The 14,842-nt window shown below is 44.0% G+C and overlaps 1 protein-coding gene across 1 annotated transcript in view; it reads left to right on the top strand.

Annotated features, from left to right (window-relative positions):
- The window catches only part of PFKFB1 (6-phosphofructo-2-kinase/fructose-2,6-biphosphatase 1), a 56,085-nt gene that overhangs the window by 34,405 nt on the left and 6,838 nt on the right, over positions 1-14,842 (top strand). The window contains exons 8-10 of the mRNA XM_024240689.2: positions 2,654-2,861; positions 5,539-5,685; positions 9,199-9,303. Of these exons, the coding sequence (XP_024096457.1) occupies positions 2,654-2,861; positions 5,539-5,685; positions 9,199-9,303 (460 nt within the window). The remainder of the gene's footprint in view (positions 1-2,653; positions 2,862-5,538; positions 5,686-9,198; positions 9,304-14,842) is intronic.

Raw genomic sequence — 14,842 nt, 5'->3', positions numbered from 1 at the left:
TCCCTGATTTGACAGAATGTCCAGTTAGTTGGAGAAGACAATGAGTACACAGTTGGTCACAACTCGTGACAGTAAACCAACTGGGCTGTAGGAACATGGGACCCAGTCCAGCTTGAAGGAAGAAGGTCTAAAGGAGCTGGATTACCCAATAGGCAGACTACACCGAGGTTACCAGCAAGATAGGGGCTACCAAACTAAGAAAAAAACTATCTTAAAAACTTGTATTTTTTATTTTTTATTTTTTTATTTTTTTGAGACAGAGTCCCACTCTGTCACCTAGGCTGGGGTGCAGTTGTGTGATCTCAGCTCACTGCAACCTCTGCCTCCTGGATTCAAACAATTCTCCTGTCTCAGCCTCCTGAGTAGCTGGGACTACAGGTGCCCGCCACTGTGCCTGGCTAATTTTTGTATTTTTATTAGAGATAGGGTTTCATCATGTTGGCCAGGCTGGTCTCAAACTCCTGACCTCAAATGATCTGCCCTCCTTGGCCTCCCAAAGTGCTGGGATTACAGGCATGAGCCACCGCACCCAGCTGGCTTAAAGGCTTTTATAATATTGGATATTTCAAAAACAGCATCCAGGTAGTCAAAGTGGAAAAATATAAAACCAGAACTTGGGAGGACTTCCCCATATTCTGTAGTTTATAATTTTTATTTTAAATAAAAATTTTAAAAAATTTTTAAATTTTTTAAATAAAATTAAAAATTTGAATGAGGGTAGGCATTAGCTACTCTACTATTTTTGGTGTGGAACACCTCTAAATGACTTCACATGATCGTGATCTCAAAAAAGAGAGTGAATATGCCGGCTCTTGAGGTATAAATGCATAGCAGCTCAACTTTGGAAATCGGGCAAAGAGAATAGCACTTTGTAAGTGCCTAGTTAAATCTGAACAAGAATAGAGAAATACAGAAAATATTCCAAATGTAATAGCAAAGGTATGAAGACAAGAATGAAACAGAGAAGATATGGGTATGGGCATGGGACCATAAAGTGAGGCCAACTGGGCCCAATGTGAGAAGGCAAAACCAGAAGATCAGACTAAGCTGAGGAATTTGGAAGCTCCTAGAGCCTCAAAGGACCTAGTGTTAGGAACAGACAGTAGCCAGGCAACAAGTTTACATCAGATATTTTCTACCCCTAGGCTCTGAGGGTTCTAGAAGAAGTGATTGGAGAGGGGAGCATTCTGGGATTCTTCTTCCCGAGAAGGTGGCCTTGGGAAAATCACTTTCTCTCTCTATGCCTCAGTTTCTTCACCTTTGAAACAGAGGTGATAATTTCTGCTCTGTAGCAATATTATGAGGATTCATGCACTTAAAAGTTCCCACTCCCTGCCAGATGCACAGAAAGTGTTCAACAAATACAAGTGCCCTGTGGAAGCCATTAGGCACAGATGGGCATGATGAGTGTGGTGCAGCCATAAAGGGCTTCTCTAGGAAGATCTAGGGAGAGGCTTTCTGAAACCAAACCTATCAGCAACCTTACCTGCCTCGAGTTAGTGCAGTGCAGCTCTTTCCATTCAGTTGGTTTTGTTACCATGCAACCAGGGCTGCTGGTGTCACCCCATTGCCCCAGCCTTCCACTCCTCTTCCCAGGGATTTCTCTGAACTCTGTACAGGGCAACAACTAAAGGATTTAATGCCTGGTACGGCATAGGCCTCAGAAGTCTTGCTCCATGTTTCTAGTCTTCTGATTAGTCAGTGCCTATACTCCACCCTCCAGCTTCTACACAAACAGGTGGTTGAACAGTTTAAATATCATTCATTATATAGGTATTAGTTCATGACAGAGCACAGAATTGAGGATACAGTAAGGAACTTGGGACAAGGACCACAAGTTCCCCAATGATGTTGTGGACCACCTCTGTATCCCCATGCCCCACTACTTGGCACACCTTAGAGGGAGTGACTATTTATGGAATGAATGTTGAGCACTGATCATGTGTTTCCAAGTATTTGTTCCTGACTGGCCAGAGAGCTCCCAAAGCACAGACAGTGGGTCTCCATGCCAAGCACAATGCCTAGAACAGAGGAGTATGTTTGGAGTATGTTTGTTGACTGCATAGCAAATAGGAAAATAACCCAGGCCAACCCCACTTCTGAATGAGGAGAGAAACACACACATGCACAGACACACATATGCACACAGACGCAATCTGGTAGCTGTGTGTAGAGTATAAAGGACAATATGTAGCAGAGGCTAAAAAAAAAAAAGGAGTGAAGAGCTCAACTCAGGATCAGAAAGGGAAAGGGTAGGGGAGTGAACAGGTCAGGAGCTGCCAGTAAGACATTGGAGCTAGCCAGGGATGCAAAGGATACTGCTTCTCTCTGACTATGTTAGGGGTATGAACCACAGAAGAGAGAACCCAGCTGCCTGTAATAGGATGAGTGAAGGTGAAAAGGCAGTTTGGCTCAAGTTGAGGCTGAAGGAAGGAGACGGGGAAATGGTAGCATGCAATGAGCTCCTTTGGGTGGCCAATAACCAAGTCTCTAGGACAGGTACTCGGTACAGGGCAAGGCATGGCATCACATTAGGTGACAGCTGGGTTGTGGAAGAGGTTTGAAAGGGTGTGTGGTTCGGAGTTTCTCTCGGGGTCAACCCTACCACCATTAGCCCCTGAGCTGCCCTTGCTCCTGCTTGGGTCTGGCCCAGCCACCTGTCCTACATCAAGATCTTCGACGTGGGCACACGCTACATGGTGAACCGAGTGCAGGATCACATCCAGAGCCGCACAGTCTACTACCTCATGAATATCCATGTTACACCTCGCTCCATCTACCTATGCCGACATGGTGAGAGTGAACTCAACATCAGAGGCCGCATCGGAGGTGACTCTGGCCTCTCAGTTCGCGGCAAGCAGGTAGGGTGGGCCACACACACCCAGATGGGTTGGCTGGGCTGTCCTAGGTGGGCTGGAGGTGTAGTGGTGGCCACATTCTGGGTCCTGAGGTGGGATGACCCAGGGATGGGGTAGAAGCAGATTCCATCACTCCTGCTCTTCCACCCATCAGCCACTCAGTCTCGACCCAGCCGCCGAATGGCTCCCAATGCCACCTGTTCTGCAGGTCTAAGAGCTTGGCCCTGGCACCCAAGGCCTGCCCAAAGCCAGCTGCTCCATGACAGTGACTCCCTTGGCCCTGCCTGACTGGTTGCCTCATCTTTCTCATGACTTTGTGCCTTTGCTGGTGCAGCTCCCCCACCTAGTCTACCCTATTCTGTCTCCTCTGTCAGTGGGTGACTGTCAGTGGCACAGACAGCTGCCCTGAGAGACCCACCCTTGAATCACTCTTCTCCCCAATTCTGCCTTCCCGGCCTTACCCCAACGCAGGTGTCACACTGGCAGCCCCTGTCCCCACTCATGACAGTGTCCTTCCTGCCCTCCCCACTCCCTTCCAAGGCCCAGCACCTGCTCCAGGAAGCCCTCCCCATCCTCTCCTCCCTCCCAGGCAGGTTGCCATGCCCTGGGCTCCAGCTCTCCCAGTTCTGGCCTATGTGTGGCTCTCCTGGCCTGAGTATCTTCTCCCCAGCCCAGCACAGTGACCTACTGGCTGGTTGCTGGCTGAATACAGGGATCCATTTCCACAGCATTTGGCCCTGTGCCTGGGCTTATTAGCACAGGTATTGTTCCTGCTGGCAGGGCCGCTTGGGGATGGAACAGGTGGGAAATGAAGTGCAGGAAGGACAGTTGTCATGATTGTCATTTATTGGACACCTATGCATAGTCACGGTGCCATCTGCTTCCGCATGTGTGGCTCATTTCATCTTCACCACAGTTCTGTGGGGTGGGCATTCCTGCCACCAGTTTATGGATGAAGAAGCAGAGAGAAGCCCCAGGGCAGGCAGCCAGGATGAGACAGAGCCAGGACTGAAAGCCGGGCCTACTGGCATGCCCTCAGCTCCCCCACTGGAGATGGGGGGGTGCCCCAGGAAAGGCACTACCGTGGATGGCCACGCCCTGGTGTCTCCCTTTCTGCTACCTCCAGACTGACAGCCTCCCCTCGAGGTAGACACTGATCTGTGACTCCCTCATGTCCCGCTCCTCAGAGCAGAGTCAGAGGCTGCTGGAGGTGTGACCCCAGCCCATGGCAGCCCCTGCAGCCACGGCCGTCTTGGGTGGAGCCAGACCGGCCCTGCCCACACAGCTCGGAGCCCAGCTGGACACGTGGCTGTCTCCACAGGGCATGCCTCCCTGCACACAAACCTGTGTGTGTGTGCATGCACACAGCTGGCGCCACCTTGACGCTTCTCACAGAGCACCAGGCCCAGTTTACAAAGCACCTCCCCGTCGAGGTAGCTCTCACTTGTGCAGCACCCACTGTACCAGGCTGTGGTCTGGGTGCTCCCCATCCACTATCTAAAGTGCGGCCCCCAGACAGCAGGCCAGGTGAGCCAGTGCTCTTTGGATATGAGGCCAGAGAGGGGCAGGGATGTGTCCAAGGGAACAGGGGACCATGTAAGGGCGCTGAGGGAGTTTAACCTACGGCTCATACCTCCCTGTCAAGGGCTTCTTCCACCAGAGCACGCTGACTCCTGACTCATGTCCATAATGAAATGTATGTATGAAACGCCTATAGCCGCATATAGAAATGTGTGCCTGGACCTATGCACCTGTGCAGATGTTCCTAACACATGCCATCGACAGTTAACAACACACCTATACACAGAGGAGGAAACCACTAGCTCCTCTGGGCTCCCACAGCCCTTTATGGTTCCCCTCGGTGCTGCCAGTGTTTCCCTTACTGGACTGGCCATGTCTTGAGAACAAGAACACCCCAGCACCCAGCACAGGGCCATGAACACTCAATACTTGTGTGAATGCCCTTAGAACCTGGGTACCAGGAACCCTGCTTAAGCAATAAGTGTTCACAGTGTCAAAAAGTAATGTATCTCAAATCCCACAACCCCTACTTCCAGTCCATACTCTGGGTACCCCCAACCCTAGAATTCTTCGCCCTTATTATCTAGAGTCCGCTTTCAGTGCCTACATGGGCCTATCCTAGAGTCTGTCCACTTGAGGTCAGGCCATATCACATGACCAAGGGGTTGCTGTTTGTGGAGCATAGGGATCAGTGGAGGTGGAAATGTGGACAGAACTCGGTCATGTGACTTGGTTATCCACAAGCATGTACTAAAGGCACATAGAAGTGCAGGATAGAGCCAGAAATGGAGAGAGAGACTGTGCATGGAGTGCCTCCATTGGTACTCTTGTCCCAGGCTCCACAAATATTAGAGGTGGGCCTGTTTGAATGAGTGAATAACCAAGTAGGGGCTTCGGTGAGCAATCGTCAAATGAGCGTGCACACACACACACACACACACACACTCTGTCTCTCTGTCATGCTCTTTTCTATTCCCTTGGCCCACCATCACATGGGAAAGAGTATGGCTTTTTATAAATTTGGAACATTTAAACTCTTTGCTCTGCTTGTTCATCACCACTCAATTTGTGGCAGATCTGAGTTTGTTCTGATGGCCACCCTGCTCTCTCTCACCTCTCCTTTTCCCCTTCTCTCCTCCTCTGCATCCCCACACCCTAGTATGCCTATGCCCTGGCCAACTTCATTCAGTCCCAGGGCATCAGCTCCCTGAAGGTGTGGACCAGTCACATGAAGAGGACCATCCAGACAGCTGAGGCCCTGGGTGTCCCCTATGAGCAGTGGAAGGCCCTGAATGAGATTGATGCGGTGAGATGCATGGGGTGAATCTCCTGTGTGTGGGGGTGACTTGAGTCTGGGATTATCCCCTGGGTTGCCTCTGCTCCAGCCCCTATGGGGAGCCTAATTAATTCAACTAACTTTTTTGACAACTAGCCATGTGCCAGACCTTATTCTATGTCTTGGGGATTCAGTGAAGGCCAGAATAGACAAAGTCTCTGCCCTCATCCTAAAGACAGACAGTAAATAGGACATTACATCTCAGTGTGACAAAGGGCTATGAGAGGAGAAGTAGAAGGGATTATGGAGGATCAGAGGGTGAGGGTGCTCCTGACTCAACTTGATGTTGGGGAATTTACAAGGAGAGCTTCCTGGAGGAAGCTAGAGGTGATATAAGAACGAGATGAAATGGTCTGGGGAGTGGGGAAATAAATTTAATTCAGAGACAGACAATAACTCATGTGAAGACCCAGAGATGAGAAGAGAGCATGGCAATTTCAGGGAGTTGAAGGAAAGAAAAACACAGGGGCTGGGACAGCAATAGTGAGATCTGAAGAAAAGGGAGATGAGGCTAGAAAGGAAGCCAGGCCACCAGACTTTATAGTTCATGTTGAGGGATTCAAATGCTGCCCTAACAACAACGAGATGCCATTGATGGGGTCCACATCAAGTAGGAGTAGTCTGAATGTGTTGCACATTTTTAAAGAAAACCCACTCTGGGCATGTGTGGAAACTTGGTGGGAGGAAGGCCAGAATGAACAAGTAGACCAGTAAGAAGTTGACTTCATTAGTCTGGCAAGAGGTGGGAGCATGTTGGACCAGAGTAGTGGCATCGGAGATGGAATGAAGAAGGACTTTGAGAATGTTTCAAAGGTGGAATCAGGCCAGGTGCAGTGGCTCATGCCTGTAATCCCAGCACTTTGGGAGGCCTAGGTGGGAGGATCACTTGAGCCCAGGAGTTGGAGACCAGCCTGAGCAACATAGTAAATCCCCATCTCTACAAACAATTTAAAAATTAGCTGGGTGTAGTGGTGCATGCCTGTGACCCCAGCTACTCAGGAGGCTGAGACAGGAGAATTGTTTAAGCCTGGGAGGTTGAGGCTGCAGTGAGCTGTGATCATGCCACTGCACTCCAGCCTGAGTGACAATCAAGGCCCTGTCTCAAAAAAAAAAAATTTAAGGTGGAATCAGCAGGGCTTGCTGGTGCACTGGCTGTAAGGGATGAGGAAGAGGGAGACGTGAAGGACCCAACCCTGGTGGCATAGCAATCTCTCTTCAGGGTCAGGTTCTTGCATGAGCTCTTTGAGAAAGGAGCTGCTTCCTCTCCATTGTTCACCTGCACTGTAGGTACAATGGCACTGGGCAGCAGTGCACAGGTTATGATTGTTAGGCATCAACATAAAAGCTTCACCACTTGTGTAAATAACTTGCGTGTGGGTAGGTTAACTTACTTGCCTGCTAGATATGCCTCTATAGAAACAGACATATATGTGTGTGTACATTCATACATATGTGTATATAAATATAGAGGTACAGAAATACACATAGTTAGAAAAGGGCTATACAGCATTGTTCTGTATACCACATACATTTGCTATAAAATATATGCAAGCAAATATGAAATTTCTTCATCATAAGTTTGGTGGCTTCTTATTTCTGGCCCACATGTGGTATAAACATTTATTGAACCCCTCCTTGTTTCAGGTTCTGGAGTGATGCTGGAGGTGGAAATTGATCTAATTCATTCCTGTCTTCACTGAATTTTCAGGCTAAATAGGGTAGACAGAGGAATAAACAGAGAAATAGAGAACAGCATGTGTGATACAGGCTCTGATAGGTAAGACTATGGGTGCATAGACTTTGGGGCAGGACACCCAACTCAGCCAAGATCTACCTGGAAGAAGTGATACCTAGCTGAAGCCTCAGGTTTGAGTAACAGTGAACCAAGTAGAAAGGATCAAGAATGACATTCCAGGCAGAGAGACAGGGATAGGGAACTTCATAAACAAAGAGGGTATTGTATGTGTGTGGAAATGCTAAGGTTGTAGTAGTACAAATGGAGAGGGAGGAAAAAAGGAATCGATTTGAGAGAGCTTTAGGAGGTGGAATCTCAGGAATTGGCTATGAGGGGTGAGTGAGAAGCAAGAATTTAGGATGAAGATAAAGCAAGAATTTACGTTTCTGGTTTATTTTCCATGAGTAATAAAGTATTAATACTTCATTCTAATGACTGAGTCTTTAAAATGTTCCTTGCACATTCCGTACTAGTATCTTTTACTTTCATTTTTCCAATATTCAAAACACTTCTATGAAGTAGTTCTAATTCTCCACATTTTGCAGATAAGGAAAGTAAAATTCGGAGAGGTTAAGCAATTTGAGTCAATAAGGAGCCAATGACCATTTCCATAGGCAACAGGCTCCTAATACTCCTCAGAATAGAAAGTTGAAGCCAATCTGGAAGGACTTCATGTACCCCGTAGGGTGCACTTTCTTCCATGGGCAGTGTGGGTTGGAGAAGTTTCACACTGCAGAGATGTTTGTGGGTTGGGGTAGGGGTTCACTTCCTCACCCCTGATGGGGGCATGGTAGATAGGCCCAATAGACAACAATCAGAGGCCACTGGCCCCCTACAGGGAGGTTTAATTGGAATCCACATACCCAGAAGGAAACCTTAGAAACCCAACATCACTTTCCACCACCAGCAGCAGTCACCTCACCTCTGGGAGTTTCTCAGCAGACTTGGAATCTCTCATAAGCTCCTTAGGAACTCATTCTCTGAGGACTCAATTCCTTTTTTGAGTGAGGAGAGTGTATCTCCCTCAAATCCACTCTGAAACCATTAGGAATTTATTAATTTTTCCTGTCTGAGATATCTGTGGATGCCTGTTTATCTGCCAGAGTTCCCAAAGTAGAGGTCTTCAGACACAGGCACACAGATACTCTCACATATACACCAGAGACATAATGAGGGACATATACATTAACAGACACACATGCCACAGACACACTGAGACCTGCATGGAAAGACCACATGGACACATTCTCAGATGCTTAGACACCCTATACACACACATACACACACACACGCAAGCACACAACATATGCTGAGACAAATACACAAACACAAGGCATAAGTCCTTAAACATACCACAAGTACATATCATAAGCATGCTGCACACAGACTTGTAAACACAGCCACAAATCCTTATGCCCATATATTTATAAAAATACATACTTATATGTATAATGTACACCTACAAACCTATCTGTACAATCATAGAAAAACATCATACACTCAGCCTGAACACATCTATTCACATACACTCACTGTCAGATCCACACAGCCACACACCTCATACACACACACACACACACACATACACACGCATACACACTTATGGACAACAGGCACAAACCCAGAGCTGTGTTCACAGAGACCCAGGTGCTCATGTGCTACTGTTTCACAATCATCGAAGAATTATGGCAAAGACTCTGTGGAATTTCATCTTGTGAATACTTTTGCCCCCAAATACTTTTTCTCAGGGTGTCTGTGAGGAGATGACCTATGAAGAAATCCAGGAACATTACCCTGAAGAATTTGCACTGCGAGACCAAGATAAATATCGCTACCGCTATCCCAAGGGAGAGGTAAGGTTTGGGGGGGTGGCCTAATGCCTAGGACTACTCCCCAGTGTCTTCATTGCAACTGCTAGGATTCCACAATTGTCTAGACAGCTTTAGAAACAGAGTAAGCATATCTTGCAGCAGCTGCCATCCCACAAGGCACGTGATTTTCTGGCCCTTGGTTGTTTTAGATTCTTGGCTATAGGCAATAGATCCATCCCTTTCTTTTAAAAGCTACATAATTTTCTTGCTTATTCTCTTTCTGCTTCAGAAGTGCTCACTTTATCCTGGGCTTTGTTTCTGGTATCCCTTCATGAAGACACTTTAAATAGTTCAACATACTCTGATTTCCTGATACTTTGTTGCCAAGTTGCCTAAAGCTCTAGCCTGTCTGGGCAGTTGGCATTGTCCCAAGGGACAATGGCTAATAATTTAATCAACTTCTTTGCCACTACATGAACCAGACCCTCAGTTCCCTATCCCCATATGAGATGAATGCTCATTGCTTTTGATCAAGCCTCCACTTAGCCAGTTCCACATTTTAGAGCATTTATTAGTCATACTTTATTTCTGATATAAATTGCTGGGAAAAGTTATTAGAAAAGAAGGACATCTGGGAAGATAAAACAATAGATATTCTATTCAGTTATACAACACTTTCACATTTTTAATCTTCACCCACAGAGATGACATTATAAAATTCATCTTAATTTGCCCTCATTTTCCTTTAGGTATTTAGAGGCTATGTTATTAGAGGTATACAAAATTAAAGCAATTATATCTTCTCAGTGAATTGCACATTTTATTATTACATAGTGACCAAACCTCTTTCTCCTCGATAATCCTTTTTGCCTAAAAACGTATTTTATCTGATATTAATATAGCTGTACAAGATTCAGTGACTTCTGGTGACTGCTTACCTAGTTCACTTTTAGCTATTCTTTACTTTCAACTTCTCTGTGTATCTTTGTTTTGTGTCTCTTATAAACAGCTTATAGTTGGGTTTCGTTGTTTTAATCCAAACTGAAAATATATGTCTTTTGAATGGTAAGTTTGGTATATTTACTTTTATTGTAATTACTAACTTTTTCAGTTTATTACTATTATCTTGTCTTGAGCTCTCTGCTTAGTTTTTTCTCTTTTCCTGCCCTCTTTAGGATTGATAAAGTTTTTATGTCCATATTTAAGTTATATGTTTCCATTCATTTAGAGATTACCCTTAACATTTTAAAAGTTTTTCATCATGATTCTTTCAGTTTTTAGTCGATATCTCAATAAGGATGTAAGGTCAAAATGTATTTCAAAATCACTCATAATAATTTTTTGCTGAGTGCTATTATGCAACCAACTTGAATCCTCAACATTTTAATATTCATTATTAACAAAATCAATATCTCTACCCTCTACCTAAACAACAGAAGAACTTTAAAACTCTGGCCATTGTGTCTGCTAATTTACATGTTAATTGTTTGTATTTTAGGCCAAATTTGGTCTTAACCCCCAAGTGAATTATTACTGTTGTTATTATTGTATGCAGTCAATGTTTATTTAGATTTAACCACATGCTTACCAATTCCTCTGATCATTCTTGCCCCTTGCACCTCAAATCTTCCCTCTGAGTTCATTTTCCATCTTTCTTTTTTATTTTTATTTATTTATTTTTTATTTTATTTATTTATTTATTTATTTTTTGAGACAGAGTCTTGCACTTTCACCCAGGCTGGAGTGCAGTGGCCCCATCTCGGCTTACTGCAAGCTCTACCTCCCGGGTTCACGCCATTCTCCTGCCTCAGCCTCCCGAGTAGCTGGGACTACAGGCACCTGCCACCACACCTGGCTAAGTTTTTGTATTTTTAGTAGAGACGGGCTATCACCGTGTTAGCCAGGATGGTCTCGATCTCCTGACCTCATGATCCACCCACCTCGGCCTCCCAAAGTGCTAGGATTACAGGCGTGAGCCACCACGCCCAGCCTTCCATCTTTCTTTAGAAGCTTTTTCAGTGAGTAAACACACCCTTCTTTTTGTCTAAAAATGTCTTGGTAGGAGGGGGTCCTCAATCCTAGTGATGCTTGGCTGGGTAAAAACTCTAGGTTGACGATTGTTTTCTCTCAGCACTTTGAAAGTATTACCCTCACTGTCTTCTGGCTTCTACTGTGGCTAGGAAATCTGCTGTCAGTCTAGTTTTCTTTCCTCTGGCTACTTTTAAGGTTTTTGTGTCATTGTTGCTTTAAAGTTTTCCTCTAATATGTCTAGATGATAATTTCTTTTCTTTTCATTTATTAGTGTATACTTTGGGATTAGTGAGACTTCCTGAATCTGAGGATTGGGATTCTTCTTCAAGTCTGGAAAACTCTCAGACAATTTATCTTTAAAAATTCATCTCTCACATTCTATTATCTTCCTCTGGAAATACAATTGGATGTATGTTACTCCTGCCTCTATTCTTCATGTCTCCTAACTTTTCCTTCCTATTTTCTAGCTCTTTGTATCTTTTGCTGCATCCTGAGTAATTTCTTCAGCTTTATCTTCCAGTCACTATTTAAGTAGTATCCAATATGCTCCTTACCCCATCCACTGAGTTTTCAATTTTAATGACTATTTTTTTATTTCTGAAATTCTATTTAGTTATTTTTCAAATCTACATCGTATATTTGATGACATCTTGTTTCTTCCTTATATTTTTTATTCCACCTTTTCTTTCTTTAAAAGTTTCAAACATATTTATTTTATATTGCGGCATCCCTTATCTTAAGTTTTTAGGATTCTCTTCTTGTTTCTGCTTATTCTCACTCATGGTAGCTTATTTCCTTGTGTGTTATATGAGCTCCAGCTTGGCAAGAATTTATCTATGGGAATTTCACGCAGCCTGAGTTAAGAGAATCCAGAGAGATTTCCATTTGCTTCTTCTAAGCAGTCCTGGGAGCTAACGACTTGGGATCACTTTTTATTAAACTCTCAGCATAACATTCTTCAAACCACATGGATAGTGTAGTTCTGAATCACCAGCCCACCTGAAGGAAGTCTGGTGGTTATAAATTCTTACAGGATTTTTTTTATTATAATTTAAGTTTTAGGGTACATGTGCACAACGTGCAGGTTTGTTACATACGTATACATGTGCCATGTTGGTGGGCTGCACCCAATAAATCGTCATTTACATTAGGTATATCTCCAAATCTATCCCTTCCCCCTTCCCCCACCCCACAACAGGCCCCAGGGTGTGATGTTCCCCTTCCTGTGTCCAAGTGTTCTCATTGTTCAATTCCCACCTATGAGTGAGAATATGCAGTGTTTGGTTTTTTGTCGTTGCGATAGTTTGCTGAGAATGATGGTTTCCAGCTTCATCCATGTCCCTACAAAGGACATGAACTCATCCTTTTTTATGGCTGCATAGTATTCCATGGTGTATATGTGCCACATTTTCTTAATCCAGTCTATCATTGTTGGACATTTGGGTTGGTTCCAAGTCTTTGCTATTGTGAATAGTGCCGCAGTAAACATACGTGTGCATGTGTCTTTATAGCAGCATGATTTATACTCCTTTGGGTATATACCCACTAATGGGATGGCTGGGTCAAATGGTATTTCTAGTTCTAGATCCCTGAGGAATCGCCACACTGACTTCCACAATGGTTGAACTAGTTTACAGTCCCACCAACAGTGTAAAAGTGTTCCTATTTCTCCACATCCTCTCCAGCACCTGTTGTTTCCTGATTTTATAATGATCACCATTCTAACTGGTGTGAGATGGTATCTCATTGTGGTTTTGATTTGCATTTCTCTGATGGCCAGTGATGATGAGCATTTTTTCATGTGTCTGTTGGCTGCATAAATGTCTTCTTTTGACAAGTGTCTATTCATATCCTTTACCCACTTGTTGATGGGGTTGTTTGTTTTTCTCTTGTAAATTTGTTTGAGTTCATTGTAGATTCTGGATATGAGCCCTTTGTCAGATGAGTAGATTGCAAAAATTTTCTCCCATTCTGTAGGTTGCCTGTTCACTCTGATGGTAGTTTCTTTTGCTGTGCAGAAGCTGTTGAGTTTAATTAGATCCCATTTGTCAATTTTGGCTTTTGTTGCCATTGCTTTTGGTGTTTTAGACATGAAGTCCTTGCCCATGCCTATGTCCTGAATGGTATTGCCTAGGTTTTCTTCTAGGGTTTTTATGGTTTTAGGTCTAACATTTAAGTCTTTCATCCATCTTGAATTAATTTTTGTAGAAGGTGTAAGGAAGGGATCCAGCTTGAGCTTTCTACATATGGCTAGCCAGTTTTCCCAGCACCATTTATTAAATAGGGAATCCTTCCCCCATTGCTTGTTTTTGTCAGGTTTGTCAAAGATCAGATAGTTGTAGATGTGTGGCATTATTTCTGAGGGCTCTGTTCTGTTCCATTGGTCTATATCTCTGTTTTGGTACCAGTACCATGCTGTTTTGGTTACTGTAGCCTTGTAGTATAGTTTGAAGTCAGGTAGCGTGATGCTTCCAGCTTTGTTCTTTTGACTTAGGATTGACGTGGCAATGCAGTCTCTTTTTTTGTTCCATATGAACTTTAAAGTAGTTTTTTCCAATTCTGTGAAGAAAGTCCTTGGTAGCTTGATGGGGATGGCATTGAATCTATAAATTACCTTGGGCAGTATGGCCATTTTCACAATATTGATTCTTCCTACCCATGAGCATGGAATGTTCTTCCATTTGTTTGTATCCTCTTTTATTTCCTTGAGCAGTGGTTTGTAGTTCTCCTTGAAGAGGTCCTTCACATCCCTTGTAAGCTGGATTCCTAGGTATTTTATTCTCTTTGAAGCAATTGTGAATGGGAGTTCACTCATGGTTTGGCTCTCTGTTTGTCTGTTATTGGTGTATAAGAATGCTTGTGATTTTTGCACATTGATTTTGTATCCTGAGACTTTGCTGAAGTTGCTTATCAGCTTAAGGAGATTTTGAGCTGAGATGATGGGGTTTTCTAGATATACAATCATATCATCTGCAAACAGGGACAATTTGACTCCCTCTTTTCCTAATTGAATGCCCTTTATTTCCTTTTCCTGCCTGATTGCCCTGGCCAGAACTTCCAACACTATGTTGAATAGGAGTGGTGAGAGACGGCTTCCCTGTCTTGTGCCAGTTTTCAAAGGGAATGCTTCCAGTTTTTGCCCATTCAGTATGATATTGGCTGTGGGTTTGTCATAAATAGCTCTTATTATTTTGAGATACGTCCCATCAATACCTAATTTATTGAGAGTTTTTAGCATGAAGGGCTGCTGAATTTTGTCAAAGGCCTTTTCTGCATCTATTGAGATAATCATGTGGTTTTTGTCATTGGTTCTGTTTATATGCTGGATTACGTTTATTGATTTGCATATGTTGAACCAGCCTTGCATCCCAGGGATGAAGCCCACTTGATCATGTTGAATAAGCTTTTTGATGTGTTGCTGGATTCAGTTTGCCAGTATTTTATTGAGGATTTTTGCATCGATGTTCATCAGGGATATTGGTCTCAAATTCTCTTTTTTTGTTGTGTCTCTGCCTGGCTTTGGTATCAGGATGATGCTGGCCTCATAAAA

This window comes from Pongo abelii, chromosome X (genome assembly GCF_028885655.2).
Source record: "Pongo abelii isolate AG06213 chromosome X, NHGRI_mPonAbe1-v2.0_pri, whole genome shotgun sequence".
In the NCBI taxonomy this organism is placed as follows: domain Eukaryota; kingdom Metazoa; phylum Chordata; class Mammalia; order Primates; family Hominidae; genus Pongo; species Pongo abelii.
This window is presented reverse-complemented; position numbering and strand designations above follow the sequence as displayed.